The 26,876-nt window shown below is 55.6% G+C and overlaps 1 protein-coding gene across 5 annotated transcripts in view; it reads right to left on the reverse strand.

The window, feature by feature from the left end:
- CACNA1E (calcium voltage-gated channel subunit alpha1 E) overlaps positions 121 to 26,876 on the reverse strand; it is a 94,270-nt gene continuing 67,514 nt past the window's right edge. For 3 of the 5 annotated variants that reach the window (XM_021405097.1, XM_021405098.1, XM_021405100.1), the window contains 27 exons: positions 26,588 to 26,850; positions 26,209 to 26,368; positions 25,558 to 25,687; positions 25,074 to 25,133; positions 24,735 to 24,841; positions 22,408 to 22,504; positions 21,222 to 21,382; positions 20,712 to 20,849; positions 19,943 to 20,144; positions 19,626 to 19,790; positions 18,551 to 18,661; positions 18,061 to 18,144; positions 17,843 to 17,968; positions 17,632 to 17,697; positions 16,245 to 16,336; positions 15,985 to 16,150; positions 15,489 to 15,616; positions 8,864 to 8,960; positions 7,194 to 7,299; positions 6,004 to 6,111; positions 5,344 to 5,444; positions 4,886 to 4,992; positions 4,582 to 4,690; positions 3,583 to 3,711; positions 1,667 to 1,847; positions 1,369 to 1,562; positions 199 to 735 (listed from right to left, as the gene is read on the reverse strand). In XM_021405097.1, coding sequence (XP_021260772.1) covers positions 199 to 735; positions 1,369 to 1,562; positions 1,667 to 1,847; positions 3,583 to 3,711; positions 4,582 to 4,690; positions 4,886 to 4,992; positions 5,344 to 5,444; positions 6,004 to 6,111; positions 7,194 to 7,299; positions 8,864 to 8,960; positions 15,489 to 15,616; positions 15,985 to 16,150; positions 16,245 to 16,336; positions 17,632 to 17,697; positions 17,843 to 17,968; positions 18,061 to 18,144; positions 18,551 to 18,661; positions 19,626 to 19,790; positions 19,943 to 20,144; positions 20,712 to 20,849; positions 21,222 to 21,382; positions 22,408 to 22,504; positions 24,735 to 24,841; positions 25,074 to 25,133; positions 25,558 to 25,687; positions 26,209 to 26,368; positions 26,588 to 26,850 — 3,925 coding nt within the window. Of the gene's footprint in view, positions 736 to 1,368; positions 1,563 to 1,666; positions 1,848 to 3,582; positions 3,712 to 4,581; positions 4,691 to 4,885; positions 4,993 to 5,343; positions 5,445 to 6,003; positions 6,112 to 7,193; positions 7,300 to 8,863; positions 8,961 to 15,488; positions 15,617 to 15,984; positions 16,151 to 16,244; positions 16,337 to 17,631; positions 17,698 to 17,842; positions 17,969 to 18,060; positions 18,145 to 18,550; positions 18,662 to 19,625; positions 19,791 to 19,942; positions 20,145 to 20,711; positions 20,850 to 21,221; positions 21,383 to 22,407; positions 22,505 to 24,734; positions 24,842 to 25,073; positions 25,134 to 25,557; positions 25,688 to 26,208; positions 26,369 to 26,587; positions 26,851 to 26,876 lie in introns of those variants that run through there. The other 2 variants (XM_021405099.1, XM_021405101.1) reach the window with 2 other exon arrangements.

Here is a 26,876-nt window from a genome sequence, read left to right on the forward strand (position 1 = left end):
TTGTTGTTGTGTTCCCCCATTCCGATCAGTTGGGTTGTCTTCTTTTCTTTTATTTTTTTTTGTTGGTTTTTTTTTTTTTTTTTTTTTTAAACACTTCCCCCTGCGTTTGGCTTCGGTTTCGTTTCATTCCCAGGCGTGGCGAAGAGCATGCATTGGAGAGGGCAGGGCGGCGGGGTGGCAGCGGCGGGGACGCAGCCTCTAGCACTTGTCATCTTCCTCGGTGTCGCTGAGCACGTCGATGCTGGCCCCGCACATCACTCCCTGCCCGGCCCCTCGCCTCCGCCGCCGGTAGTGCCCGTTGGGCATCTGCCAGCTGTGTCGCAGCGGCGGGGCCGAACCGATGGTGTTGGAACGACCCAGGCTGGTGGCCACGGCCGCCTCGAAGGTGAGCGTCTCCTCCTCGCCGCAGTCCGAGGCGTGCGAGTCGTCGTGCAGGGCCAGGTAGGGCTCCGAGATGTAACGCTGCGGGGTGGACGGCCGGCTCGGCTTCCCCGCTGGGGAGCTGGAAGACTCGGTCAGGCCGGCGGCGTTGGGCTCCTTGGAGAGGAGCGGGGACCCCCCCTCGGTCTCCTCGGGAGGTGGTGAGGCGTCTCCGGCGGCGTGCCGCAGCATGGAGGCGTAGGACAGGAGGGGACGCGGTTTCGGGGGCACCGGTGGGAGCTGGCGGCGGCCTCGCCGGGGTGTGCTGGTGTCCGAGATGGAGGGGATGGAGCTTTCGCTCAGGGAACCCGTTCCCTGCGAAGAGACACAGGGGCTGAGCTCCGCTCAAGGCGGAAACAAGCAAAAAGCTTTTTGCATAATGTGACCGGCACTGCAGACCCGCAGCGGGAAGTGCTTTGGCTGCTGTTCTCTCTGCTGGTAGCATATCCATGGGCTTCGAGCACTGCCATCTCCAGCTTGTGCAGCTGGGACTCCTCAGCTTTGGCTGGGAGCAGGTGCCATGGTGGTGAAACCAGCTCAAGAGGCACCAGGACCTATGTGGGGACCTCCCCTGCAACCTCAAGCAAACAATGCCACGCTCATCCTTGCTGGGGACAAGAAGAGATGCCACCACCAGGAGGAGAGGCATTGCAGAGCCCCCATCATGGAATCACAGAATCATTAAGGTTGGAAAAGACCTCTCAGATCACCAGGTCCAACCCCAACCCACTACCACCACTGCCCACGTCCCTCAGTGCCACATCTCCACAGTTCTGGAACACCTCCAGGGATGGTGACCCCACCACTCCCCCGGCAGCCTGTGCCAGTGGCCCTGCTGCTCCTTCTGAGAAGAACTTCTTCTTTTTATCCAACTCAAACCTCCCCTGGCGCAACTTGAGGCCAACTACCAAGCACCCCATTGCACTTAGGAAGGGCTTTTCCACCCACCTGCCTGTTGGGCGTTTGCGACCTGCCCTCGCTGGGGGACCGGGACTCGCGTCGCCGCTCTGGGGACTCATCGTGAGCCTGGGGACTCCTCTCCTCTGAGTTGCAGCGGGAGATGTCAGGGGACAGCAAGTGCTTGCGCTCTTTGGATCGGCCCCGCTCCCTGCCGCCCGAGCGGTGCCCCTCAGACCTGTGGCCTGCAGCAAAGTCCATCGGTCCCTGCTCCACGTCCCCGCAATGGGGACGAGGAGGGACGACGCCGGGCTGATTTTCGGAGACACGGGAAGGGGTTCTCATTCACCTGAGTCAGCGTTGAGGCGCCGGGCAGAGAGCTGGAGCGAGGAGTGGTAGCTGCGCCGGCGGGACTTGTAGGTGTTGTCGCTGCTGCGCTCCATGGAGAATTCATCCAGCCAGGAGGTGTTGGTGCGCTTGTCTCGGATGGTGGAAAACGACCGCCGCATCGAGCTGGTGTCCGTCACCACCTGCAATGACCCCGGGCAGACGGTGACGGGGTGAGCACGGGATGCTCCAGCCAGAGCCCCACCACCGCTGTCACCACGAGCTCCTTAGCACCGGGAGGTTTAGGGGCGGCCAACCTGGGCACGGTCCCCTAAATGACCTCGCCACAAATTAGGGCTAGAAAGAAAGCTGAAGTGCGCTGCTAGCAAAGTGCCCAAGCATGGCTCAAAGCTCTGGGAGCCAGAAGAGGGGCGGCTGCATCCTGTCCGTGGCACAGTGATGCAGTGAGTACCGGCCCATGGCCCCCAGGCTGCTGCAGCATCCCTCCCACTTTGGGAATGGGACCAGTGGAACGAACAGGGGCACTGCAGGAGAAATTGTGATGAGAGAGCAGGGAGTGCCCCATCCCTCCAGTGCCCCTCACTCGGTGGTTATTTTTACAGCATTTCCAGACTCCTCTCCTGTCCCCATGTCCCCTTCCCCTGCACTCAGCCCCTCTCACCCTGCTCACGTTATCACTCCTCTTCCTCACTTCACTTTCCTACCTTCTCCCTTCCTTCCAGCTTGTTTTCTCATATGCTCAGTGGAAAACATCATCCCCTTGACAGAATCACAGAACGGTGATTCTATCCCCCCCAGCCTGCCTCCTGCCATGGGCTGGCTCCCCCCCCCCCAGCTCAGGCTGCCCAGGGCCCATCCATGGCCTGGGGCACCTCCACGGATTGGGCACCCACAGCTCTGGGCAGCAGGGCCAGCACCTCACCACTCTGAGCAAAGTATTTCCTCCTAACACCTCACCTAAATCTCCCCTCTTTTAGTTTAAAGCCATTCCCCCTTGTCCTGTCACTATCAGACCATGTACAAAGTCAGTCCCCTCCCGTTTATAAGCTCCCTTCAAGTACTGGAAGGCCACAATGAGGTCTCCTTGGAGCTTTGTCATCTCCAGGCTGAACAAGCCCAGCTTCCTCAGCTTTTCTCCATAGGAGAGGTGCTCCAGCCCTCTGACCATCTTATATATTTCCCTCCACTTTATTTTAGCAGTTTTTTGCCTTTCCAGCCTTGGAAAGGCTTCTTTTCCCTGTCTCCTCTCCTCCTTTCTTCCCAACTATCTCCCCAGTGGTTGAATTTCATAAGGCAAAGCTTCCCTTCCCCTTCGCGCTCCCCAAAGCACCCCACAGTGATGCCAGGCTGCACCAGCACCCCTATGAGGAACCAGACTTCACAGGGAAGGGCTGTGAAATCGAACCCCAGAAAACGTCCTGTGTCTCAGTCGAGGCTGAATACAAGACAGAACAACAGAGAAACCAGGCAGACAAACGAGGTGAAATGTGGCCTGGGCTCACCCAGACAGACCGTCTGGGGACACATGCGGACAAGCACGTGTGATGGGACAAGGGGACACAAGGAGACAGTGTTTCATCCTCTGGGACATCACTTGGCATCCGAGCAGGGACTCCTCACACCTCAGCCAGTCTCAGGGCTGGAGGAAAGGAGGTCATCCCGTCACATCGGGTCCCCGCGGTGTCCCAGCGTGGTCCTGCTCCAAGAGCAAGTGAGTGATTCCCCTGGCTGCTCCACACTGCTGGTCCCCATGGCAGAGCAGACAGCAGCTCTCCTCCTTGGGGAGTATCCCACTGGTGGGGAAATGCCCCCATCCCAGGCCCTGTTGAGCCATGGGGCTTGGAAGGTTTTATCACCAGTGTTACCTGGTAGGCTTTGCTTGGACCCGGCACCCATGGGGGCTTTGCTTGGCTTTACCTGGGGATCCACAGTGAGACGAGGCATGGAGGAGGCCCTCCCAGAGACAGCGTGGTCCTGAGTGTCCACGGGAAGGTAGCTGCCACGGTTAGAGGGCTGCACTCTTTGAAACTCCCTAACCTCTGGCTCCTGGAAACAAACACACAGCCACGCTCTTGGGATAGGGTAGGGGCACGGTTGGGTGCTGCTCCTGGTGGGGGATGGGCAGCCTGGGATGGGTTTTAAGTGGGCCAACAGGGAAGTCTGGGACAGATCACAGCCATGGAGCCACTCAAAACGACATCCATTTCGCAGACCAGGTGAGCTCAGGTGTGGGACTTCAGGCTCACCCGACGTCCAGTCCACCTCGCATCTCTTTCCTTCAGTGCTGGCAGTGCAAACCTTGCCTAGATCAGCCCAGCCACCTGGGCTTGACCTCCTTCCCAATCCCCGATGTAGGGGAACGGGGCACAGGACCCGTGTCAAACGGAGGGACATTTGGCAGAAGGGACAGGGGCCGCACGTGTGAGTGGTACACAGCTCACAGAGTGTGACAGAGCACGGGGACACAGACCGGGCTGGAGATGCACGGTGGTACCCGACAGGCGTCGGGGAGGTGCGCGGCTGCACACACACAGACACGGAGAGAGAAATACGCGTATGGACGCACACACACACACGGACACTGCTGCCGGCACGTGTGCGAGGCCGGCGGGGTGCACCCCGTGGTGATGGTTTGGGTCAGGGACGCCAGCACTGACGACAAAATGGACACGAATCCGAAAACGTCAGATACCATCGCTCAGCACGGGGTAACCCACTGAAATGAGCGCTCAGGGGGGTAAAAAAGTGCAGCCTGCGAAAAGAAGGATGTTTTACTGCAGGGCATCGGACCGTGCTTGCAGCCCTGTCTGCAAGAGCTGAGGGGCCAGATCCCAAAACAGGTCCCACACCTCCCCGCGCCCACCAGCATCCTCCTGGGAGCACAGGCAGTGCCCGGCAGGCAGCGCGTGGCTTTACCAGAGACTGGTGCTCCTGGAACTGCCCGTGGGCCGGATCCATGCACGCCAGCTGGAAGATCTCCTGTGGTGAGAGCGGGCTCAGCGAGGGGAACCCGCTCCGGCTGCTCCTGCAATGATGGTCTGGCTTCAGGGTGGGCACAACACAGGAGTTGCCATCACGGGAGGTCCCCATGCTCAGCCCCAGTGCAGAGATCCCCAATACAAACACCACGCTCTTTGGAGAGCTGAAGCAGCGCCCATTTCCCCTTCCAGAAATAGAGAAGCTGCAGGAAAACCTTCCCCCTTGTCAAGGCAATACTCACAGCCCCGTGAGGGTGTCCTGCTGGAGGTAAGGCAGAGCCTTTGCATTCGAGATGATTTCCTGCGGCAAAGAGGATGGCTCCATGCGCTGGAACATGGGCGCGTTTTTCTGCGGGGAAGAAAGGAAGAAGCTGAGCCTGCATGAAACACAGCTCAGGTCTTCACTGAGAAAGCACGGGGAGGTGAGGGTGTGCTTGTGTTCACTGTCAGAGGCTGAGGACGCACGAACACGTGTCTGTAGCCAACAAAACCCAACACGCACCAAGGGATGGGCAGGACCTGTAGAAAGCCAACACCACGCAAACCAAGAGCCCCTTGGACATCCTCACCTTGGCTCCCCAGCCAGCTGGGAGCTGGACAGGTGTCAGGTCAGGATTTGGCATGAAGTAATGCTGTCCCTGAGAAAGGGCTCCAAAAAAAAAACCCATCCTGAGCACCACGTGCCCCCTCTGAGCCTCACCTGCTCCTCCAGCTGCTGCCTCTGCTTCTTGGCCTTGCTCTGCTTGTAGTAATCCATGATCATCATGGCTGCATATATTTTGCCAACAGTCAGGTCAGAGGCTGAGGGCGTGAGAGGAGAAGGAAGAAAGGATGCTTTTGTGTTAATAGAAATAGCAGATCTGAAGGCACCAGCACTGATCTCAGGAAGGGCCCTGCTGTGGGATGCCCTGGTCACCCACAAACTTCTCACCACTGGGGCAGTGAAAGAGTTGAACATTCAGGTACTTGGGAGGAGATGAAATGGATGGAAATGTCTTGGCAGCACCATAATAAACCACCAAAATGCACATCCTCATCACATCAACAGATGAATGGTGCCAGTGAGCAATGAGGTTGAGCCGGGGGACCTCCAGAAGTACCTTCAAACCTCAATCGTTCTGTGATTCTGTGAAGTGATGCTCATCTAGCTGCTCCAGAGATGATTTACGGGAGACCACCACTGTAAACTGGGTGTTTTCCCAAAGGGCTCCCATGAGCAAGGCTTGTAGCAGCACAAACCCCCTTCCCACCTCTTCCCCAGCCAGGGATGGATCTGACTGGCCCCCATCTCCCAATGGGAAGATGCTGCTGCAGGTGCAATGAGAATTTGGCAGAGGTCACGGCCCAGGCAGAGACTCACTTTTTGGCATGGGTACCAACAGGTCGAGCATCTTCTGGGACAGGTGAGGCCAAATGGTCAGGATCTCCTTTTGAAGCTCAGAGTCTAACTGCTGCCAATCTGCACCACCTTGAACAGCAAGCAAAAAGCAGCCCATGTACATCAAGACCTGGCACCCATCTAAAGACACCTCTTCCCCGTCCTGAAGTGAGGCTCACTCGCAGAGATGAGCAGCACCCAGCTCTCAGGGCTGGGAGAGCCATGTTCCATCAGGCAGCCTGCTCTCCTGCTCTTGCGGGGAAACTTTCCCACCATTCCCTCCATATGTGCCGCCATCTCCCATCCCCTGCCCTCCCACTCAAAGCTGCCATCTTCGAGCTCGCCTTGGGTCCGTCTCTGCCGCTCCAATCCTACTCCAGCCCACACACACCTGCTGCTGCCCCACTTTCTTTTTGCTGGGGAACGGATCATGTGCTGGTGGAAGAGCAGCTCCGCTTGGCTAAAGCCCTTAAAGGAGCAGAGCTCTTTGGCCAGTTCTGAAGGGATCTGCTGAGCTGTGGAAGAACCAGGCTCAAAGTAAGCCATTAACACACGCCAAACAGAGCCTTGGGTGCCTCTGGGTGAGGGAATTTGGCCAGGTTCAAATCTCTGCTTTATCCAGAAAGGGCTCAAACCTGATGTTTCATGATGCAGGCAGCACTGGGCTCCTGCTGATCTTGCCTGGGTTGGGCTTTCTGAACTCTTCCCAGGGGACAATTTGAAAGTGGCATGTTTCCGCAGAAAGCTTTTGATCTGATGAATCAGAATGTTTCCAGCAACAACAACAACAAAAAAACCTGTTTTTTCAGCTCTGTACATCTTGTGCTCGCTGCGAGATAGATTTCTGTTCCTCAGTCTTAAGAGCCAGGCACACGTGATGTGTCTCCCTTCTTGGTTTGGCTTTCCACTTGAGGAGGAAGGGGAATTCTCCCTCTCCTTTTTTGCACAGTGGACATCAAGCTGGTTTTGCTCTAGGAGGAGCTTCTAGTGGAAAACTGGCCACCTCTTCCCTAAATAAATGCAATTTTGCTCCCTACGAGCAGCAGAAATCTGTTTGCTTGGGTCAATCACTTCCGTCCACACTCCTGACTCAACCCTGCTTTGGCCACGATGCCAACAGGACTGCTCCAAAACGCTCCTGCTCTGCCCATCCCCAACTCCAGTGCCATTACCTTTGGCAATTTTGATGTCCAGGGCGGTGCGTATCAGCGCCATCAGGGTGGAGGTGAAATGGACCGTCATGTCCTCGGCCACGGGCATGTTCATCAGCACCAGTCTCTGCGCAAGAGAGAGAAGAAAACAGCGGACGGAAAACAATATCGAAAAACACATCGACCAGGCTGGAGGAAAAGAAATCAAATGTTAAATAAAAGGAAAAGTAAAATAAAATTAAATAAAATAATAATAATAAAATAAAAAGCAACAAAGAGTGTCAAAACAGCACAGCCAAAAAAGAAGGGCAAGGATCACCCCGCCATCCCCCCCCACCCCGGCTCCTTCCACCCCAGGACACCGGCTCACTGCCTTCCAGGGCTCCTCCTGCGCCCCAGGAACGGCCCCTGGGCCCCCTCCCCAAAAACGTGCCTGACACTGGGTCACCTCCCAGCACCTTGTGAATGCCTGACCCGTCAGGGGAACGGGAGTCAGAGGTGCTGGGGAGGGGGAGAGGGGGCTCAAGTCTCCGTTCCTGGGTGGTTTGGCTTTCCAGCTCTCAACCCTTCCCACCTGGGGCAGGGGAGAGGAGGGTCCCTAACCTTCAGGGACTTCGGATCGGCTCGGTTCCTCTAGCATGCTACATCCTGGCGCCCCTTTTTGCGTCTTTCAGAGATGAAGTTTGCCAGCACATGCACAGGGTCCGAATTATCCAAGGGTGGGGTAGGGAAGGAGGGGGAGAAAAAGTGCAGGAGGAAAGAGAGGAGGGCAACCAAGGCAGGTTAGACACGCCATGCTCCTTCCCCACCCTGGGCAGGCGGGGGTGCAATCCAAAGTGACCAGATCCACTTTCCAGAGAGTATATTTTGCTTTGTGAATGCCTGGGCTCATCCCTTCCCTGCCCAGTCCCTTCCCCCTGGCTTCTTGTGTCCTCTCCCTGCCTTCTACTCTGTGGTGGGCATATGCATGTGAAAGCACACACACAAGTGCTGCAGTGTGCTTGCAAGCATACGGATCCCCTTATTGCTAGCACCTCTGCCAGTGCTGCTGAAAGGGCAGCAACCAGCTGCCAAGGGAAGCCCCAGCTCACTCCAGCCTGGGAGGCACATTGCTCCAGGTCTCATCCTAGCTGTTCCCATCCCACATCCTTCAGGGTTCCCTGGGCATCCTGTAAAGCTCAGAGCTGTCTATTGGAGACACCTGGGCATCCCCGTAGCACGAGATGTCCCTGGTATGTCTCAAGCCAACGTGCTGCAGAGCTGCTCCTGCAGGATGCGTCCTTTCTGCCCCTCTGCTTCCCATCTCTGTGGGGTTTAGCTGGCTGGGACAAGGGCAGCTGCAAGCCCAGGGGTCAAACTCCTGGGCTAGAGGTCCTAGAGACATGCCGCCCTCCTGAGAGTGCTACGGACCCACTCCTCACCTTGTTTCCAACCCTCCCACCTCCACACTGCCCCTACCGCTGCCCCTCTCCCTGCTCTTCCTCAGGGATTTTCCAACCCAGAGCTCTCCAAGTTTGCAACTGACAAGGGCAGCGTCACCCACATGGGCAGCAGGGACCTGCCAGCGTGGCCAGCACCCTTCTGGGCACACCATGGGTTGGAAGCCTCCAGCATACCCCAGGTCCCCCAGCCCCACCGCCCACCGGCTCCTGCTCGGCCCTAAGCCCCCATAGAAGGAAGGGTTGATCTACCTTATAGGCCACTTTGGAAGGACATCTCTTGCCGAGGCCTAGCGGTGGTGACATAAGAGTCAGCATTTCATACATCTCAGTGTAATGGATTCGGCCACTGCTCATGGAGGGGGAAGGGGAGGGAGGGAGATGCAGAGAGAGAGAGGAGGCATTCCCAGAGAGCAGAAAAAACGTACGAACAAAATAGTACAGGAAACAGGAGAGAAAAAACAAACGGACAAACAGGAAAAGAACAGGAAACCCGTTAATCAAGGCAAATCATACATGAGAGACTGTCCTGATGTGGATTTATAGCACTGCTCACACAGACCCAGGAATGCTGGCAGAAAGCGACTCACCCCGCTCTGCTGCTGGCCTCAAGCGCCCACCTCGCCAGCAGCCCGGGAGTCCTCCTCCTGCCTCACCCCGTCCCTACGGCCCTCCAGCGGCCCCCGCCTCGTCCCACAGGGTTCCAGGGCTGTGTGCGAGTGGTATAAATCAGATACACGGCACTCGAGCCATGGGTTATCGGAGGTCGGGTGGTTTGCACCACAGCGACTCAATGCGCTCAGTGGCCTGCGTCGTGTTCTTCCCTCCCGGGGGCCTGGGGTTTGCTTTGTGTGGCCACCTAACCCATAGCCGGAAGGCTGTGTATCCCCATCTCATAAGGTCTATGCAATTGGGAGGCAGCGTCTTGCATAGAAGGCAGTGGGCCAGGGTCACTTGTCAAAGGAAGATGCCCAGTTGCTTCCGTCTGGCTCTGCGGATGGACCGCTTTCCCACCATGCACCAGTGCAAAAGGCATGCTGAATCGGCTGAAAAAATAAAATCAGGAGGAAAAAGTTGTGCATGCCATGCTCCCGCCCTGGCTCTCTCCCGCATGCGGCTGCAAGTTCCACCAGGTTGGAGTTTAAAGAGTCTCAGCAGAGGCAGCTGTTTGGGCCTTCCAACATTGGGGTTCGTTTGGGTTTCCCATGGGGGACAGCTAGGACGGGCCTCGCCTCTCGTTTCTCGTCTTTACCAGGGCCAGCCTAGGGTCACTGTCACCAGAAACGCCCTGCGCCAGGCTCTGCACACCCAGAAGGATGCCTACATACATTTCCTGGGGATGCTGGGCTCGGCCACCTCTTCTTCCCCTCATGCCAAGCTGCTGACCTGCACCACTGGGAGGTGGCTGATGGAGAAGGGCAACAGCAGCATCGGTCATCACGGCAAGGACGGGAGGAAGATGGAGAGAAACCCAGCTTGGACAGGTGGCTGGGGAGAGAGGGATGCCATTGGGATGCTGGCTGTTTCCCAGCTCCAGTGCTGAGAGGAAAAGAGAGGGGATATCTCCACTTCTCAAGGGCATCAGCTGCTTTGGAAGCCGCCCCCAGCCAAAGAGGTCCCCACTACGTCAGTTCTGATGTTTCTGATATGATCACCTGTTGTTGGGTGCTTTGTGGAATGGACACATCTAAAAGGCCTGGAAAGAAGATGATGATAATGCAGGGATGGGATGGGCAAGAGAAAATACCCAGATCCAGCGGTCCATAAGCAGCACCATGGCAGAGCTGGCTGCGCACTGACTCAAGGCGTCTGAAGGTGAGATGATGACTTCAGAATTAACATGCTCAAAAGCTTTGTGCAACAAGGAAGCAAGACAGTGACCTTGAACACGTCCTTCCTGGCAGAGTGGATTTTAGCACTCCCAGCATATGTCAGACTTCACCTTTTGTACCAAGATTCTCTGTGCAATGAAAGAGGAATGGATTCCCATGAAAGCAAGAGTTTGCATCAAAACCCAGCAGATACTGCACAAGAACTGTGCTGCTCTTACACACAGGCTGCCTACATTGCATCTGCTCAGAGCAGAGATCTTAAATCATTTTGCTCAGCACAGCTGTGCCCAGAAGCCACGTCCCCATGGAGCCAAGCACAGGAAGGCATGCAAAATACTATCTTTCTGGACAGGATGGCTCCCAGAGCTGGTCCCAGCATGGGCTGACAGAAGTAGAAGGGGATGAAGAAAGGCAGAGAGAGCCCCAGGGCACAGAGCTGCCTGTCAGGGTGCATTCTCAGTGAGGTGCAATTACTAGACACGCTCACCCCAGCACAAGGACAGAGCTTGCTGGATTTCCACGGGAAGGCTTTCTGTATCTTGTGAGCCCACCTGCAGATGGCCCAGCAGATAAGCTTCCATACCACGTTGCACCCCTACGCAGCATCCTGAAGTTGCCAGGCACCACCTTGTCCAGAGCATCTTGTCTCCCACTCCATAAACATATTTTTGTTATTCTGCAAGCATTTACTGTCAAATTGCCTGGTGATGAAGGCCTGCGAGCTTGCTCTCTTACACCACTTTGGAAATGATGGCTCTTGCTGCCTCCAGGAAGGTGAGCCTGTGCACTGTGATGTGTAGGGCAGACTTCCCCAGCTACAAGATGAGTAAGCAGAGTTGGCATTTGGCGATCTGGACCACAGTAGCAAAACATGATGACCACATAGGTTTTCTTTCTTCACCAGTTGTCTGCTTGGAATTGTTCCAGGCCAGGAGGAATCCCTGGAAATCTCTCATGTCCTTGGAATGCCCCGTACTCAGGGAGGAGATGATGGTGCACAATGAAGAGGCGGCCAGAGGGAGGTCTACCCACCACCTCCACTGCTCTGTGCACCCCACAGAGCCAGCAGAAAGCCCAGACAGCTGCAGATCTCCCTCCTACCAGAGATCATCACAGGTACCCTTACAAGCACACCAGGTGCGCTGGCTCAGGAGAGCAGAATTTCCCAGCAAAGCCCCAAAGCCAACTGAGAAAGGACAGAATTTCCTCCTGGAGGTGTCTTCTATCTGCAGGACCCAAGCATTTTGCCAGGCATGCAACAGAGAAGAGTGGAAAGACTGCGTGGACTGCCTCCTTGAAGGGATGAGCTGTCTGAGATTCCTGCAAGAAAACCCCCAACCCCCTCTTCATAAATGAGCTGACTGAGTGCCCGAGGCTTGTCTGGCTTCCTCTGCTTTGCTCCTGGTCTTAGTCTTCCTGCGAGACTCCAGATGCGTGCATCATCCCTATGGGCACCTGTGGAGGGTGACAGACCCACTTCAGGGATGCTGGCTGGAGGAAACACAGCAGAGAGGATGCTGTGTAACCTCTTCCCTTCCAGGATAAAGACTGGGGAGCACACCTCAGATGCTGTGAGGGACGAAGGGGGAAGATAGAGCGCTGTGGTTCATCCTCTTGTGCCACAGACACAGACGTGGGTGTTGTGAAGGCAGCAGTGTGGGAATTTTCTCAGTTGCCACCCCAAGAATCAATCTAAAAGAAGGTGCAGAGGTGCACAAGGAGGTCAGACCACTGCCTTGGGCTCACAGCTGAGAAGTTGCCTCAAACAGAGGGATGGCTGAGCTCCGGGAACCAGGAATGAGCACGAGTGACTGTTGTCCCTGGGGGGACCGTGAGCTGGGGTGGCCACCGCAGAGCAAGCCTGGCCCCAGAAGATCCCTGGTGCCACCTCCTTCTGGCAGCTCTGGCAAGCCAAGGGCAAGATGAGCAAGAGCATAGCTCCCCAGAGAGATCGCTGTGTGTCCTCTGAACATCACACTTAGAGCACGGTGAGCCAGGCGCAGCACCACGTCCCCAGGTGTCCTACAGGGAGCGGGGTCACCCTGGCCTCCCCATCCTCCCTCTCCAAAGCAAACGAGCCCCTGACACCCTTCTGCCTTCACCCAGCCCTCCATCCCCAGGAGCGAACCACACCTGAGCCCCCTTCACCAGCAGGGGCGAGAAAAAGCCCTGCTCCCACGGATGCCACCTGGAGGATCCGCGTGGGGACAGGGGCACATGTCCACCGAGCTGAGGCTCTGAGCTGATGGGGCGCAAGGAGGGGTTGGCACAATTTGTCAAAACCCACCCCGGGAGGCTCTGGGCCCCCCCGGAGGGGACAGCTGCTGGCTCTGGGAGGCCGCAGACCTCTTTAAACTCAAAGGAAAGCAACGTGAGGGTTCCCTCGGGAGGCGCGGTGGCGGCGGAGCGGGGGGAAGGAGGGGTGGATGGTGCGTCCCGTGGCCAGGTTGTGGCGGAGGACTGGGAGGCAAACCTTGCACGCCACCCTGTAGGGGCAGTTCTCTCCTAGGCCCAGAGGAGGCGAGATCACCCGTACTAATTTGTACATATCCTTATACGAGATCCTGCCGCTGCAAAGGAAGCACAGGTGGGTTAATAGGACACTGAGAGGGTGGAGAGCTTAACCAGGGGGCTAGGACCGGCTGCGGGGCAAGATCCCCAGGGGTGCATGGCTCTTCTCCTTCTGGCTCTGTCAGACCCAGAGAGGGGGAGCTGTGAGCACCAGCTGCTGCCCTCTCCATCGTGAGTCAGCTCGCACCTCCTCACCCTGACCCACGTTGACCCTGGAGAAACGCGGTGTAAGCAATGGGCACCACCCCATCGCCCTTCCTCATCGTGCCCCTGGCTATCTACAGTTGGTGGGAGAGGGCTGAGCTTTTAGAGGGGAGACATTGGTTGGGTTCTAGCAACCACGAGTGAGCGCTCCTGGTGGAGAGCTGCATCTCCCACACCAGAACCCTCTGGTCCTTCCAGAGAGGTTGGCAGCTGAGTCAATTGTATCTCCAGTATCTGGGGAACCTGAGACAGGGAGAGATAATGTGACCAGCTGGTGGCCGGTGGGTCTGGCACTAGCACCTAGGTCTCTGGCGGCCCACTCCTGTGCTCCGATCACCAGACCACGCTCTGCCAAGGGTACACATTATTAGAAGCAAACCCTCCATTCACACATCCCTTTTCTCCCAGACCCAGACCCAGCAGTAGCAGTGGCAGGATACCACACGTATCCCTCCATCACTGCTGAAATAAGGAAGCAGTTGAGGTGGGGAGCTGGCAGGACAGAGCACGGGGATGCTGAGCTCCTGACCCTGCACCAGCTCAGAGCCCCCTGGGAAGCAGGACTGTGGGGTGGATGTGCTGAGGTGCAGGGTGCTGCAGCCTCCTGGGCATCCTTGGACAAGCTTGGAGGGAAACCATACAGGGAGGCAAAGAGCAGCATTACTGCCCTACCCTGTGCCTTTGCCTCAGGTTTCTCCTTCATCTTCTCCCGTCCCCTCCCCATCACTGGCCAGAGCGAAGCCAACCATGAGGGCAAAACCAGTCCCTGAGCCTCCCTGGTGTATGTAGGACTTGTGTGGTCTCCCCTGAGACTCTTCCTGAAATGTTCTCAGTGTCAGGGTGCAGAGCTGCGCCCCACGCAGGTGGTGGGACCCACTGGGATGTACTCACCTGTTCTTCACCCCACAGTGAGGGCCAGGGCTGCCCCAGGGGTCCCAGCACCACCATCTCCTGCTCACAGCCCCTACCCACCAGTTATGCATCATGACGAAGAGCATGCTTTGCTCAGAAATCAGAGAGGAGCTTTTGCAGCGGCTGCCCTTGGGACCCAGACACCAGTATGGGGGTGAGGGAGTGGCTGGTGTGAAGAAAACCTTCCCCATACCCTCAGGTGAGGAATCCCACACCAAGCAGAGGGTGTTTCATCTCGTATACCCTCTGGACATCTACTCACCCGTGCTCATCTTCCCCTAGGCACAGCTACCTGCTAACAAGCCAACCCACCTGCCCATGCAAAAGCACTGGGCACTGGTTGGAAACCACGTGGGAGGAACGTGGCCAGCACTGAACTGAACCAGGCTGGAGACAAAAGGTGCAGGAAACTGTGCCAGGAGATTATATTAGGCTTAAAAAAACCTCCTGATTTCTCAAGAGGCAGGAGATTAGCAGAGGAGGTGAAGCTTCCATAAGGATCACATGCACTGGCCCAGGGTCCTGAGTTCAGAGCACCCTGGCACAGTGGTAGGACATGGCTCCAAAGAGGCTGTCCCCAGGCTAGGGGAGGAAGGGGCCACGCAAGACACCTTCATGGTGCTCTCCGCTCTGCTTAGGGCTCCACACAGCCCTTGGGATGCTCCACGCCATCCTGGGAGGAGCAGCATAGAGCTGTTCCTCTGCTCCAAAGCCAAAGCCTGACCAAGCAGTGTGGCTCATCCCAATGCCAGGAATGGGGTGCTGCCTACAAACAGGAGCCTTGCTCACTGGGGTCCTCATCAGCAAAGCTGTAAGTGCAGGAAATAAACCGCACCCATCTCCTGTAGGGTGGGTGTGTAAGAGCAAGCCTGTCCCCAGCCAACACAACTCCCCAAGGCCATTAAAATCCCTCCAGACAAGGTCCTCCACAGGTGACCTAGCAGGAGCCCAGCAGACCCCCAGCATCTCCCCAGGCTGGGGACAAGCCACCCTCCACTCCACCTCAATGGGAGCTGTGGATGCTGGGGACAAGGCTCTGGAGCCCGACTTGGGCAGAGACTGGGAAGGATGCAGAGAGGGACCTGCCTGTGGCATGGCAGAGGAGGAGAAGGACAGCGGGAACCATGAGTTAATACCGTGGCCAACCATGAGCATCTTCAGGATATCCCCTAAGGTGGCTGTGCTACCAGGCATTGTAGGAACTGGCTGCTGCCCTTGTAATGACCACCAGTGAGAGCAGCCTTGCCATGACCATCCCAGGCCTTGCAGCCAGGTGATTTCCAACAGCAGAAAGCAGAGACACCTACTCAAAACCAGCTTGGAGAGGCTGCTTGGGAGAGAAGGAGCTGGCTACATACCACGCTGCTCTGTCATACTCTGCCCAGATCCGGACAAACTCATCTAGATGGTGAGGTCCCAGGATGGAGGAATCTCGAGTCAGGTACTCAAAATTGTCCATGATGACCGCCACGAACAGGTTGAGCATCTAAGTGAAAAGGAGAAAGACAGAGAGAAAGGGAAGTGGGGCAAAGAAAGCAGAGAAGGAAGGGAAGTCATGGGAAGATGGAATTAAAGAAGGAATTGAGACAAACAGCAGGTGCTGTTTTGGAGGAGCAGCAGCCCCAGGATTGGAGCTATCTTGGTTGTAATGGGATGCAGGGCACGGTGCGCTCTCCATGCTAAGCCTTGCACAGAGTGCTCACCCAGCAAAGCCCTAGGGAAGGTGCTGGGTGGCTGCAGGGCTGCACCCCACGGAAGGTGGGATGAAGGCATCCAGGATGACCCCGTGTGGCTGGGGAGCAGGCTCTGACGTGACACATTCCCTCAGCCACTTCCCCGGGGAGAGGAACTCACCAGGAACGAGCAGAAGAAGATGAAGGAGACGAAGTAAACGTAGGCCAGGTCGGTGCCGCAGCGCTCGTTCTCGTTCTGCCCGGACGTCGCCGTCGTGTCCGGCTCGCAGCCCTTGCCCTCCAAGCAGGAGAGCATGATCTCCTGCCATGCCTCACCGGTGGCACTCCTGCACCAACACAGCCACGCTCAGCAGCTCCGGACGGGGAGGATGCAGAGGGGAAGGATGTAGAGCCCCGAACCCTGAATCTGTGGCTGCTTACCTGAAAAGGAGCATGAGGGAGCCCAGGAAGCTGCGGAAGTTGTTGTGCCGGTTAATGTGGCTTTCCTCATCTAGTTTGATGTTGCCAAAAACCTACGGGGGGGAGAAAAAGGTTCAGGCAACACCCGTGGCTGTATGCACAGCCTTGGGAACCAGTCCTGCCCCAGAGCAGAAGGTCTCCAGGGCCACAAGACGTGACAAAGCCCCAGATCTGGGCAACATCCTACCAACAACCCACCGCCAAGGCCACGATAGGACGCGGAGAACACTCGCAAAGTGCCTTAAATTGGAAAAATGCGCCATTATTACCGTTCAGTATTTATTCCACTTCTCTTGAGCCTAAAAATACACTAACTGCAAGAGTATTTTTTCCCCTGTACGGGTTTTTTGGAATGTGTAATTGTGGAATATCTTCTGCCTCCAGCTATTTTGCTCAAATAACGCCCACAGACTTTACTGCTTAGGGATTTGTTCACAATGATGTTAAAAAAAAATAATAATAATAAATCAAATACTACCACACGGCAGGGAGAGGGCTGAGTCAGATGGCAGTTGCTTAGCATGGAGAACACCTGGAGCCGGTGCTGAGATGTGTGGGATGGAATGGCCAAAACCAGCCCAGCACCTCTTGGGGAAGGATGAGACCAAACAGCAGTGCTGCCAAGCAGCGAGCGATGCATTACCTGCTCCCGACATTCTGCATCACCCCCCTCCCTAACAGTGAGCAGCAGGAGATTGCTTTTGTTATCACGGAGGCTTGCTCATCGGGCGGCTGAAGATCCTGAGTGCTAATAGAAATGCTTTGTGAGATCCTCAGCATGGGTGTTAGTCACCGTGCTGCCGAGCCAGCGCTGCAAGCACGTGTTGGAGTGAGTGCTGTGCTCACATGCCTGTGCTGGAGCATGGGAAGCCCACGTCTCCCTGTGCCGTGCAGACCCCTGCTCTGCTAAAGGCTGCAGGTCCCCGAGCTCGAGATATGAACAGTGTGGCCACCACTGTGTGCAAGGATGGGCTTCAGGGGACCGTGTGGTGATGCATCTGTTGGGATGGGAAGCAATGCTCACCATGTCCCTCCCACTGGGGAGATAAGGATTGGGTATCATTTTGAAAACCTGTGGAATGAAGGGGGAGTGATTGGGAAGAGGCTGCTGCACAGGCTGCCCAGCTGAGTCCCCGCATCCCGAGGGATACAAGCAGGGAGGCAGCAGGGAGCTCAGGGCACGCAGTGCTGCAGCTCCCAAACAAGCTCTGCTGCCCTTGGGACCTTTCTGGGCACCCAGAGCGGTGAAGCGGTGACAGGCTGGCTGCTGTGCAGGGTTGTAGCACTGAGGACGTGTCTCTCCGGCCTGTCTGTGCCCAAGGAAGCACGCTGTGCTGCTTGTGCTCACCTGCATCCCAATGATGGCATAGATGAAGAAAAGCATCGCGATCAGGAGGCAGACATAGGGGAGGGCCTGCAAGAGAAGCACGAGTCATCTCCTTACACAGCTCCAGCTCCGGAGGCGTACACCTCTCCAGGCCCACCCCCTTCTCCTACGAGCCAAGGAGCAGCACGCCAGCACCAAGCCCCAAGAGGAGCCCAGCATGCATGTTCCTCACCTTGAAGGACTGCACGAACGTCCACAGCAGGATGCGGATGGTGTAACCCTGGCGCAGCAGCTTGATGAGCCGAGCCGCCCGGAAGAGCTTCAGGAAGCTCATGTTGAAGCTGCTGGTGTTCACCAGCTGGGAGGGGAGAGAGGTGAGGGTCAGGGGGGAGGCAGCAGCCCCCTGGCCCCCGAACCAGGCCTGACGTGGCACCCAGCCTGCCCCGTCACCTTGGTGTCCGTCAGGATGATCTCCGTGATGCTGCCGATGACGGTGATGAAGTCAAAGATGTTCCAGGTGTCCCGGAAATAATTCTGTGGGAGGAAGGAGAGGATTTGAGGTTGGGATGGCCAGTCTGGAAGGCACTGGGACACACCCAGACCCCCTCCAGGCTGGCCTGGCATAGGAAGCCCAGCCTGACCATGGCCAAGGATGCTGAGCACGTTGCAAGTTGGACTGATCCCTATGGACACCTGCTCCATGCCCTGCAGCAGTGCTGGCAGCAGGTCTGGAGAGCTCAAAAGATCTCTTTTGACCTTCCAGATGAGATCCAAAGGAGCAATTCCAACCCACAGCCTGCAAGCAGCTCTCAGGCTGGGATCCAGAATAGATAGCATCAATCTCACATTATTAACACCTTCCCTCTGTGAATCAGAGAGCTGAAACTTGCTGTCAAAGTCCAAATTAACACCTTTGCCGAGAATGGGATCAGATACTTACCAGGAAGCCGAAAGCAATGATCTTAAGGACGCACTCCAAAGAGAACACCATGGTGAAAGCGATGTTCAGGTACTTCAGGGCCAGCTCATAGGTGTATGGAGCAGAGTAGTACTAATGGAGACAGAGAGACATTGCCCTTGGCTGATGTCTGTCCCTGGGAGGACCTGCGATGGCCATGATCCTTGCCCCCGATGCCTCAAGACCACCTCATAGAATCACAGAATGGCTAAGGTTGGAGGTCCCATCCAACCTGGCCTTGAATGCCTCCAGAGATGGGGCATCCACAGCCTCTCTGGGGCAGCCTGTTCCAGCGCCTCACCACCCTCTGAGTAAAAAATTCCTGCCTAACATCTAACCTAGCACCTCCTTCTTCCCTTTCTTCCCCTCTCCACCCTTCTCCACCCCTCTCCCAGGACAGCAGCCCCTACTTCTAAGGAGGAAGCTCAGAATAAGTGCAGACCTTTCTGCAGCAGTTAAAAGGTCCAAATAGTTTGGGTCATACAGTTAAGGGTCATACAGGTGAGACTGGGTCTCACCTCATTTTTGGGTTGTGTGGTGTCTGGAGTGACCTTGCCAAGGGAATGTATTCTGGGACAAGTGTCAGCAGACAGACAGCACTCAACAACCGCTCAACAGGCAGCAGAGATAACCCTCTATGCAATATGGATGTTTTCTTACATCTTCAAGATTTGGAGTGTGGATTAGAACAGGTTTCCACATGGGCAAGGTATAAAAGTCCCCAAACCCAGAGCTGGGAAAGAGCAAGTCTGTTTAGGCAAGCAAACTGCACAGTCAAGTTTTTCACCTGGACATGGAAACCTGCAAGGACCCACTCAGACCCCTCTGAAAGGCTGACATCGTCCTCTCGTTGACTGGTCACCATGCACAGCCACTGAGGACTGCACACTGAAGACACCACTGCAGGAGCTTGAGTTTGTGACACTTGTTAAATAACAAAATCCTCAGGCTCCGTCTCAAAGCATCTCATAGAAATAACCCAAATACCCTCTGGCCCCACCCCGACTGATGATCCTTCTCCCTGCCACCCTAACCAGGCCCACCCGGACCTGCTCACCTTCATCATCAGCACCACAGTGTTCAAAGCAATCATGGCCATGATGGTATACTCAAAGGATGGGGAGACCACAAAGTGCCAGACCCGGTACTGGAAGGTGTGCCGGTTCTGGGGCATGTAGCGCGTGAGGGGCTTGGCACTGATGGCAAAGTCAATACAGGCCCTCTGGAAAAAAACAACATGTGTCAGACCCTGGCTGATGGTAACACAGGGACAGTGGCCAGCCTTCTTAACACCTGGCAAGATCCAGGCTCCCAAACCCCATCTGGTACTGCAGCAATCCCAAAGAAACATCCTTCCTCCTCCCTAGACTGTACCTCGTTCTTCTCCAGACTGCACTCCTCCATCATTTTGTCTCCTTGCTCTTGGAATGTGATGATGATGAGAGCCACAAAAATGTTGACGAAGAAGAAAGGGAAGACCACAAAATAGACAACGTAGAAAATGGACATCTCCATGCGGTTACTGCGGCTGGGCCCACGGTCCTCCTCCGTCACATCCACCGAATGCTGCAGCACCCTGTGGGCAGACAGGTGGAGAAAAGCAACCCGAGGTATGCCCTCCAGGACTGCCCCCACCCAGCACTTCTCATGGGACCTCACTTGCATGTCCATCTCCATCCATCCACGCTCAGTGAGATAAACCTGCTTTAACCAGCTTGATAAGGACAACCCCTCCAAGTGGCTACAGCTTGTTTCGCAGTGCTTTGCCTGTGTCCCTGATGGAAAATGGATTTTCCAGTGCTTCACACAGAGAAAAAGGTTTCCCAGTCTCTCATGAGCATGGAAAGAGCGCCAGCCCTATAGTCATTTCTAAAACTGACCTAAAATGAATGTACCTCCATGAGGGAGCAGGGATAATCCATCATTCAATTTTGGAGGAAGAAGTTAATCACAGCCATGTCCCCAGTCTCATCTAGGGAATATAGCTCTTTTGTCCTGACCTAATTTCTTAGCCTCCCTCTCCTCCCCACTGTGCAGCAGTTTCTCTCTCCATCCAGCTGGGGTATATCCAGTTATTAACCCAACCAAGGCAATGGGGACATTGCCAACCCATCCAAGGGAAGAGGATGGAGCAAATACTCACTGGGGCCAACCCTCGCCAGTGGAGACTGTGAACAGGGTGAGCAATGCCCAGATTATATTGTCATAGTGAAACTCGTGTCGTTTCCACTCCCGGCACTTCACCTCCATCTTGTTCTTCTCGTGGTCCACGTAGTTCCCTCTGCAAGGTTGGGAGAGAGCAGTGGCTTTGCTTTAAACTGTCAGGCTACAAGAGGGTTGTTCTATACCTGGGGCAGTGCTTGTGAGGGGGGGGACACCTCTCTTTCCGTGGGGCTGAAGGGAGAAATGGGAAGAGGTTCTATCACAAGGGGAGCAGGGATGTGGAGAGAGGAGCAAAGGAAGAACAGGAAGAAAATACTGGGCTCTACGTCATTGCACGGGCTGAACAAAGCAATGGGATAGGACTCAGCCCAAGCCGTCCATCCCAAGAAACTACATCCGAGAACAAGTCATGACCAAGGGCTGCACCCAAAGGCAACGCTGCCCAGCACCCTGCCTTTTCCAGAGCTGCCAGCACCCACAGGGCACCTACATGCAGTCCTTCTCTGTGTCCTTAGAGCTGTCAGTGCAGTAGAAAAACTTCCCCTTGAAGAGCTGGACGGCAATGACAGCAAAGATGAACATGAAGAGCTTGTAGACAATGAGGATGTTGAAGACATTCTTGAGGGACGTCACAACGCAGTCGAAGACAGCCTGCAGGAGAGGGCATAGCTCACCATGGGGACCAACAGGGCAGAACCAGACCCTCCTCAGCACCACTGTGTGGAAAGATGCTTCTCATTCCTGGTAGGGAAATGAGGAAAGATGTCCCAAGCAAAGGGACATCTGGTAGATGCCACCCAGTGCACCCGCAGTGACGGATATTTATATCCTCCAATACTTTCCGCAACCAGGGCAGCAGACAGGGACTGTCCCAGGGATGTCATTAGCACTCAAGACCAATTAGTCAATCCTCCTTTTTCAGCATCAGCCCAGACAATGAGGCAGACTGAATACCCCTGTCTGCAATAGCAGCAGTTCCCAAAGCCTCAGAGTGTGTGCTCACAGCCCTGTGCTTTGTGGCACAGGGGTGTCCAGAAATGAACTAAAGTAAACCAGCGTCCAACCACTGATCAGGAGGAAAAGAGGAGATGAAAACCTGTGTATCTGGGGTGCCATCCTGGGCTTTATCCATAAGTCAAATATCTCCTTGTGAGGACAGCTCAGGGCACCCTTAGTCTCTTAGACTTTTCTGGCTCCATAACCCATTGGCTCAAGCAGGGAAATCCATGATTCTACCTTCACTGCACAAATAATCCCTCTATTCAGCTGGGAAATCCCCTTCTGCTGTAACACGAGGACAGCACAGCACGCAAAAATCGGGAGTTGTTTGCAAGCTGCTCTGGTGGGAAAGATAATGAACTTTGGATAAAGATCTGAGCTCTCCCAAACCCAGGGCCGTGTATTTTAACAGGAGAGCATCTGGGCTTTGCTGCCTGGTTTCCACACCAGCCCCAGTGTCCCTAGCAGAGGAATCAGCTCGGATCTATCCGTGGCTGGGCTTGCTTTAAATAACTCATTGCACACCCCAATGTGCAGCAGTCTGAAAGGAGCCGTGTTTGAAAACAGGGCTCCTAAAATGCAGCAAATGCTTGGAAAATGACTTGTTTATCACTTGGGAGCAAACTGATGCTAATGCTGGAGGAGGCAGACGTCAAGCCCACGGCGGGCGTAGTTACCTTGAGTTTCGGCAGCCGCTTGATGGTTTTCAGGGGCCTCAACACCCGCAGCACACGGAGAGACTTGATGGTCTTGATATCCCGGCCCTTGTTGGTCCTGCCACGTGGGAGGGAGGCACAGGCACCCAAAAATGAAACAGAGAGACAATAACCTTCCAGCCCCGGGGCTGGATGTTATACCCCAGCACAGGGAGGGGAATATGGGGCCATGCTCTGCAGCAAGGGCTGTGCTGCTGAAGGACACGTGCATGGCATGTCCCCAGCCCCTCCTGCAGGCATGTGACATTTACAGATGGGCCTTGCAAAAGGCCACCACCGTTGCAAACGGCTTGCTACTGCCTGCAAGAAACTCTCAAGAAAATAAGGGAGAGCCTCAAGATTCACGGTCCGTGTGGTCACCTAGGCAAGCACCCGCTCTGTGCTCGGTTTGTTTGCACAAAAGCTTTATCTTAAAGCTTCCTACTGTTTCCATCAACGCTACCTGACATGGGCAGCCTGCTCCTCCATCTCACGTGCATGCAATGGCTCAGCCCTCCCTTCCCTTGCCTCCCTCCCGAGCCAGCTGAGGAAGGAGCATCCCACTTGGAGAAAAGAGGCACCAGGTCACCCCTATAACCCTCATTTATTGAATGTGGTGATCAATCCCACCCACAATGCCTTTTTTTTTCTTGTTTTTTAAGCAAAGCCCATGGGCTGGAGTCCAGGGTGGAGCAGAACGATCCTGGTGAAGGTGGCACAGCTCAAAAACCATCAAAGAAATGACTTACAACAGATATCCTGCGCTACACAGCTCTTTTGCAAGGGTTAATGCAACAGGGGGCACATTAATGGGCTTAATCATTAAGGGGTGTAAACATAGCCACTAATTAATACTCCAGAAAGTGACTGTACTAACAGCCCTAGGACCCGTACTTCCACATTTAACACGCAGAGCAGCACGCTCGGATCCCAGGAACTGTGGGTGGGAATGCAGCTAAGGGTCAGCACAGACGTCAGACGGACAGACAGACACCTGCCCTCCCCCCATCCCCACCTCCATGGACACTCAGATGGCGTAGTTACCCCAAAGCATTCCTGTTGGCGATCCAGCCCAAGCCACCGAACAGCATGGATAGAATGGCAAAGAGAGGAAAGAGAAAGAAGGTAAGGAAAGCACTGCGGGAGCTGCAGGGGATGGCAACAGCCTCCAGCAGCACAGGAGGCAAGAGGACATCCATCACATCCACCCATAGACATGGCCTGTCTCCAGTGGTGCAAGGAAAAGCACAGAGGAGGAGGCAGCCCTGTGGGGTGTTTCTGCCCTCGCACACCAGGTCAGACAGAGAGGGCCATGCTCTGAGCACCACTCAACCTTTCCTCCCGTTGCAAACCCACAAGCTAGGTCTTACCACAGCTCTCAGAGCTGCACGCTAATGCCTCCTCCGAGGGTGCCACGGGAGGCAAAAGCGAGCAGGGTCTTTAGTTATGGTGCTGGTTATTCCAGCTAATTTAATTACATCTCTTTGGAGATTTACAGCGGTATGTCAGGCTTTTTATTTAGGCTGCATCTGGGGTGATGTATTAGCTTTCCATGCTGAGAGCTGCAGACTAGAGTCAGGCACAGACGGCCTCTCACTAGGAAAGTGCAGGCTCTGAGTGGGCAGCAAACAGCAACATCACCCGGAGATGTGGCTTTACAGACAGACACGTGGGCATTGTTTTTTATTGTCAGATGACACTGATGGCTGCAGGCTGAGAGGGCACCACAGGCCAGCTCAGAGAGCTCCTGCCGTGCCCGTGGGGAAACCCAAGCCTCCATGGAGGTGCAAAAAGCCCCTCGAGAATTCAGCTGCCCCATGCCAAAAGGGCCCTCTCTGTTCCCCTGGTGGCTGGGGACAGGGAAAGGCCATGATGTTGGCAATGCAGGCACAACCCCTGCCGACCACATCCCTGTCCCTGCAAGGCTCCGAGGTGATGCTCTCCCTCAGAGCAGAGGGAAAGCCACCAGTTAGAGAGCACAACTTCCAGCTCAGACATGTTCAGAGAGCAGCTCCACTCCGTGGGGCTCTGCCTTTGCTGGTTTTGTGCACCCTGGAGTGCACTGCAGGCATACGACACCAGCTCCAACACTCTTTCGAAACTCTTATCTATCTAACAAGTCCCTGAAGCCGCACGGCTTTCGGCCATCAGAGATACAGCTGGGCTTCACACACAGTGGTAAGAAGCTATTCCCAGAGCAGAAAGTCACAGAGAAATCCCCCAAAATCGGGGTCTTGCAGCCAGAACACATGGTCCCACCCTCCCCCCTCCGCAGCCAAGCGGAGCCCACGAGGCCGACAGCCACTCACGCCAAGGCGAAAGCCACCAGCGCTCCCACCACCACGATGAAATCGAGGATGTTCCAGAGGTCTCGGAAGTAGGAGCCATCCTGCAGGATCAAGCCCTGGTCGATCATCTGGGAGGGATAAAAACAGGCAGGAGGGCAGCAGCTCGGCCACAGAGATAAACCTGTGCCGCTGCCCAGCCAGGGTAGGGTGTAGATCCAGGAGCACTGCATTTCAAGGAGGTCGGAATGCTGATATAAGCAGTGCTGAGTTTTCTCATCTCCTTTTGCTAAGAACCAGGCTTTCAAGTTTCCGTTACACAAGTTCAGGACCAGCCACCACCAGCACAGCCAGCTATCTTACCTTGATAACCATCTCGAAGGTGAAGACGCCAGTGAAAACGTAGTCAAAATACCTCAGCACCTGCAGAGAGAGGGCACGGGTGCTCTCCAGCAGCTTCCCAAGAAAGGAGCTCACCGAGGCACCTCCAGAGCAGCCCTACAGGTATCTCCCCACTTTAAGCCTGCCTGTGGACAAAGCCCTTCTCTGCATCCCCACCTCTGCACCCTCGTGTCCCACACATTCTGCCCCTGGCAGCCTGCAGTCCTCCACGGCCTCTGCCCGTTGCAATATTTTCCTGAAGGCCAAGAGGGATTTGCCCACGGGAGTGACTCAGCTCCTCCTTTCCTTCTGCCCCATCCCACCTGTCTGGCTTCCAGATGCTGCCAAGGGCACGTGGACAACTCCAGATCAGTTTTGCCTCTCAGCGCTCATCCCAAAACACCAAACCCACATCACCACGAGACGAGCCCCATTTTGGAGGTGCGTGAAGGGGATTTGCAATCACTTTGTTACGGTCGGAGTTGGTGAGGACGGGATCCTCAGCTGCGAGGGCGATGCTGCTGGCGGCGATGACCAGGAGGATGCACATCTCGAAGTAGCGCAGGTTCACAATGTAGTGGCAGGCTCTGCGCACCCTGCAGAGATATAGTCCCCATCTATCACAGCCACCCCTGTGCCCTGGGCCATCACCAAGGGATAGCAGGTTGGGTCATAGGAAAAATTTCTTCTTAGAAAGAGTGGTTGGGCACTGGCACGGGCTGCCGAGGGAGGTGGTGGGGTCACTGTCCCTGGAGGTGTTACAGAGCTGTGTGGATATGGCACTGAGGGATGTGGTCGATGGGCATGGTGGGAGTGGGCTGACAGTTGGACTAGATGGCCTTAGTGGCCTTTTCCAACCTTAACGATCCTATAATTCTATGAAAAATGTAGTGATGTGCAACAAGCACAGCTTGCAACCAATCATTGAGAGAAAGCAATGAGTGTGGCTAGCACAGAGGGAGAAGACTCTTGGACAGGGGAAGGACTCCCAGGGCTGCTTAATAAGGGTGTTAGGGACGTACTCGGCCCCCTTCCCAAGGACACTGCCTCTCTTCCAAGAATTGTAGGGCTCTGCCCCCGTCCCCACATATAAAAGCCAAAAATAAGAAAATCTCACGGGTTTGTGGTGCTGAAGATGAACATGGAGCTGTGTGGCACCATCGCTTTGCCCGTCTCGCTCTTCTCCTTCTTCCGCTTCTTCTTCTCCATCTCCTCCTCATCCTCTTTGCTCTCTGCCTCCTTCAAGGGGCTGGCTTCTCCGTCGGTCTTGTTGCTAACTGCAGAGAAACGAGAGCCTTTGCCCGCAGCCAGGTGGGGTGAGGGGCAGTTTCTGCCCCAGACCTGCCCCACTCCCTGCTGCGGGGACACTGGGAGGAAGGACACAGGATGATGGGATGGACACCCCCACCCACCCCACGGATGTGGATGGGAAAAGCCACATGAGCAGCCTTCTGCTCCCCCCTGCATGTGCTCAGGAAAGAGAGAGGGGTCCTCACTCTGTACCACAGTGGAGTCTTGGACATCGATCATGATGGTGGTGCTCTCGGTGGCCTTCTCGGTGTTGGCGGTGACAGAGGACAGGTCTGGCTCGCTGTGGCTGACAGTGCGGCTGGCCCCCAGTGCTGCCCCCCCAAGCAGGGCCTGCTCACTGGTGTCCGGGCTGCTGCAGTCCTGCTCGCCTAGGCTACTCTCCATTCCCCGGGAGGGCTCAGGTGCCGATGCTGGGAGGCTACCCTCCTCAGTGGGAACCCCATTGGTCCTGCGTGACAAAAAAGTGAGAGAAAA

The sequence above is a fragment of the Numida meleagris genome, chromosome 7 (genome assembly GCF_002078875.1).
Source record: "Numida meleagris isolate 19003 breed g44 Domestic line chromosome 7, NumMel1.0, whole genome shotgun sequence".
Taxonomy (NCBI): domain Eukaryota; kingdom Metazoa; phylum Chordata; class Aves; order Galliformes; family Numididae; genus Numida; species Numida meleagris.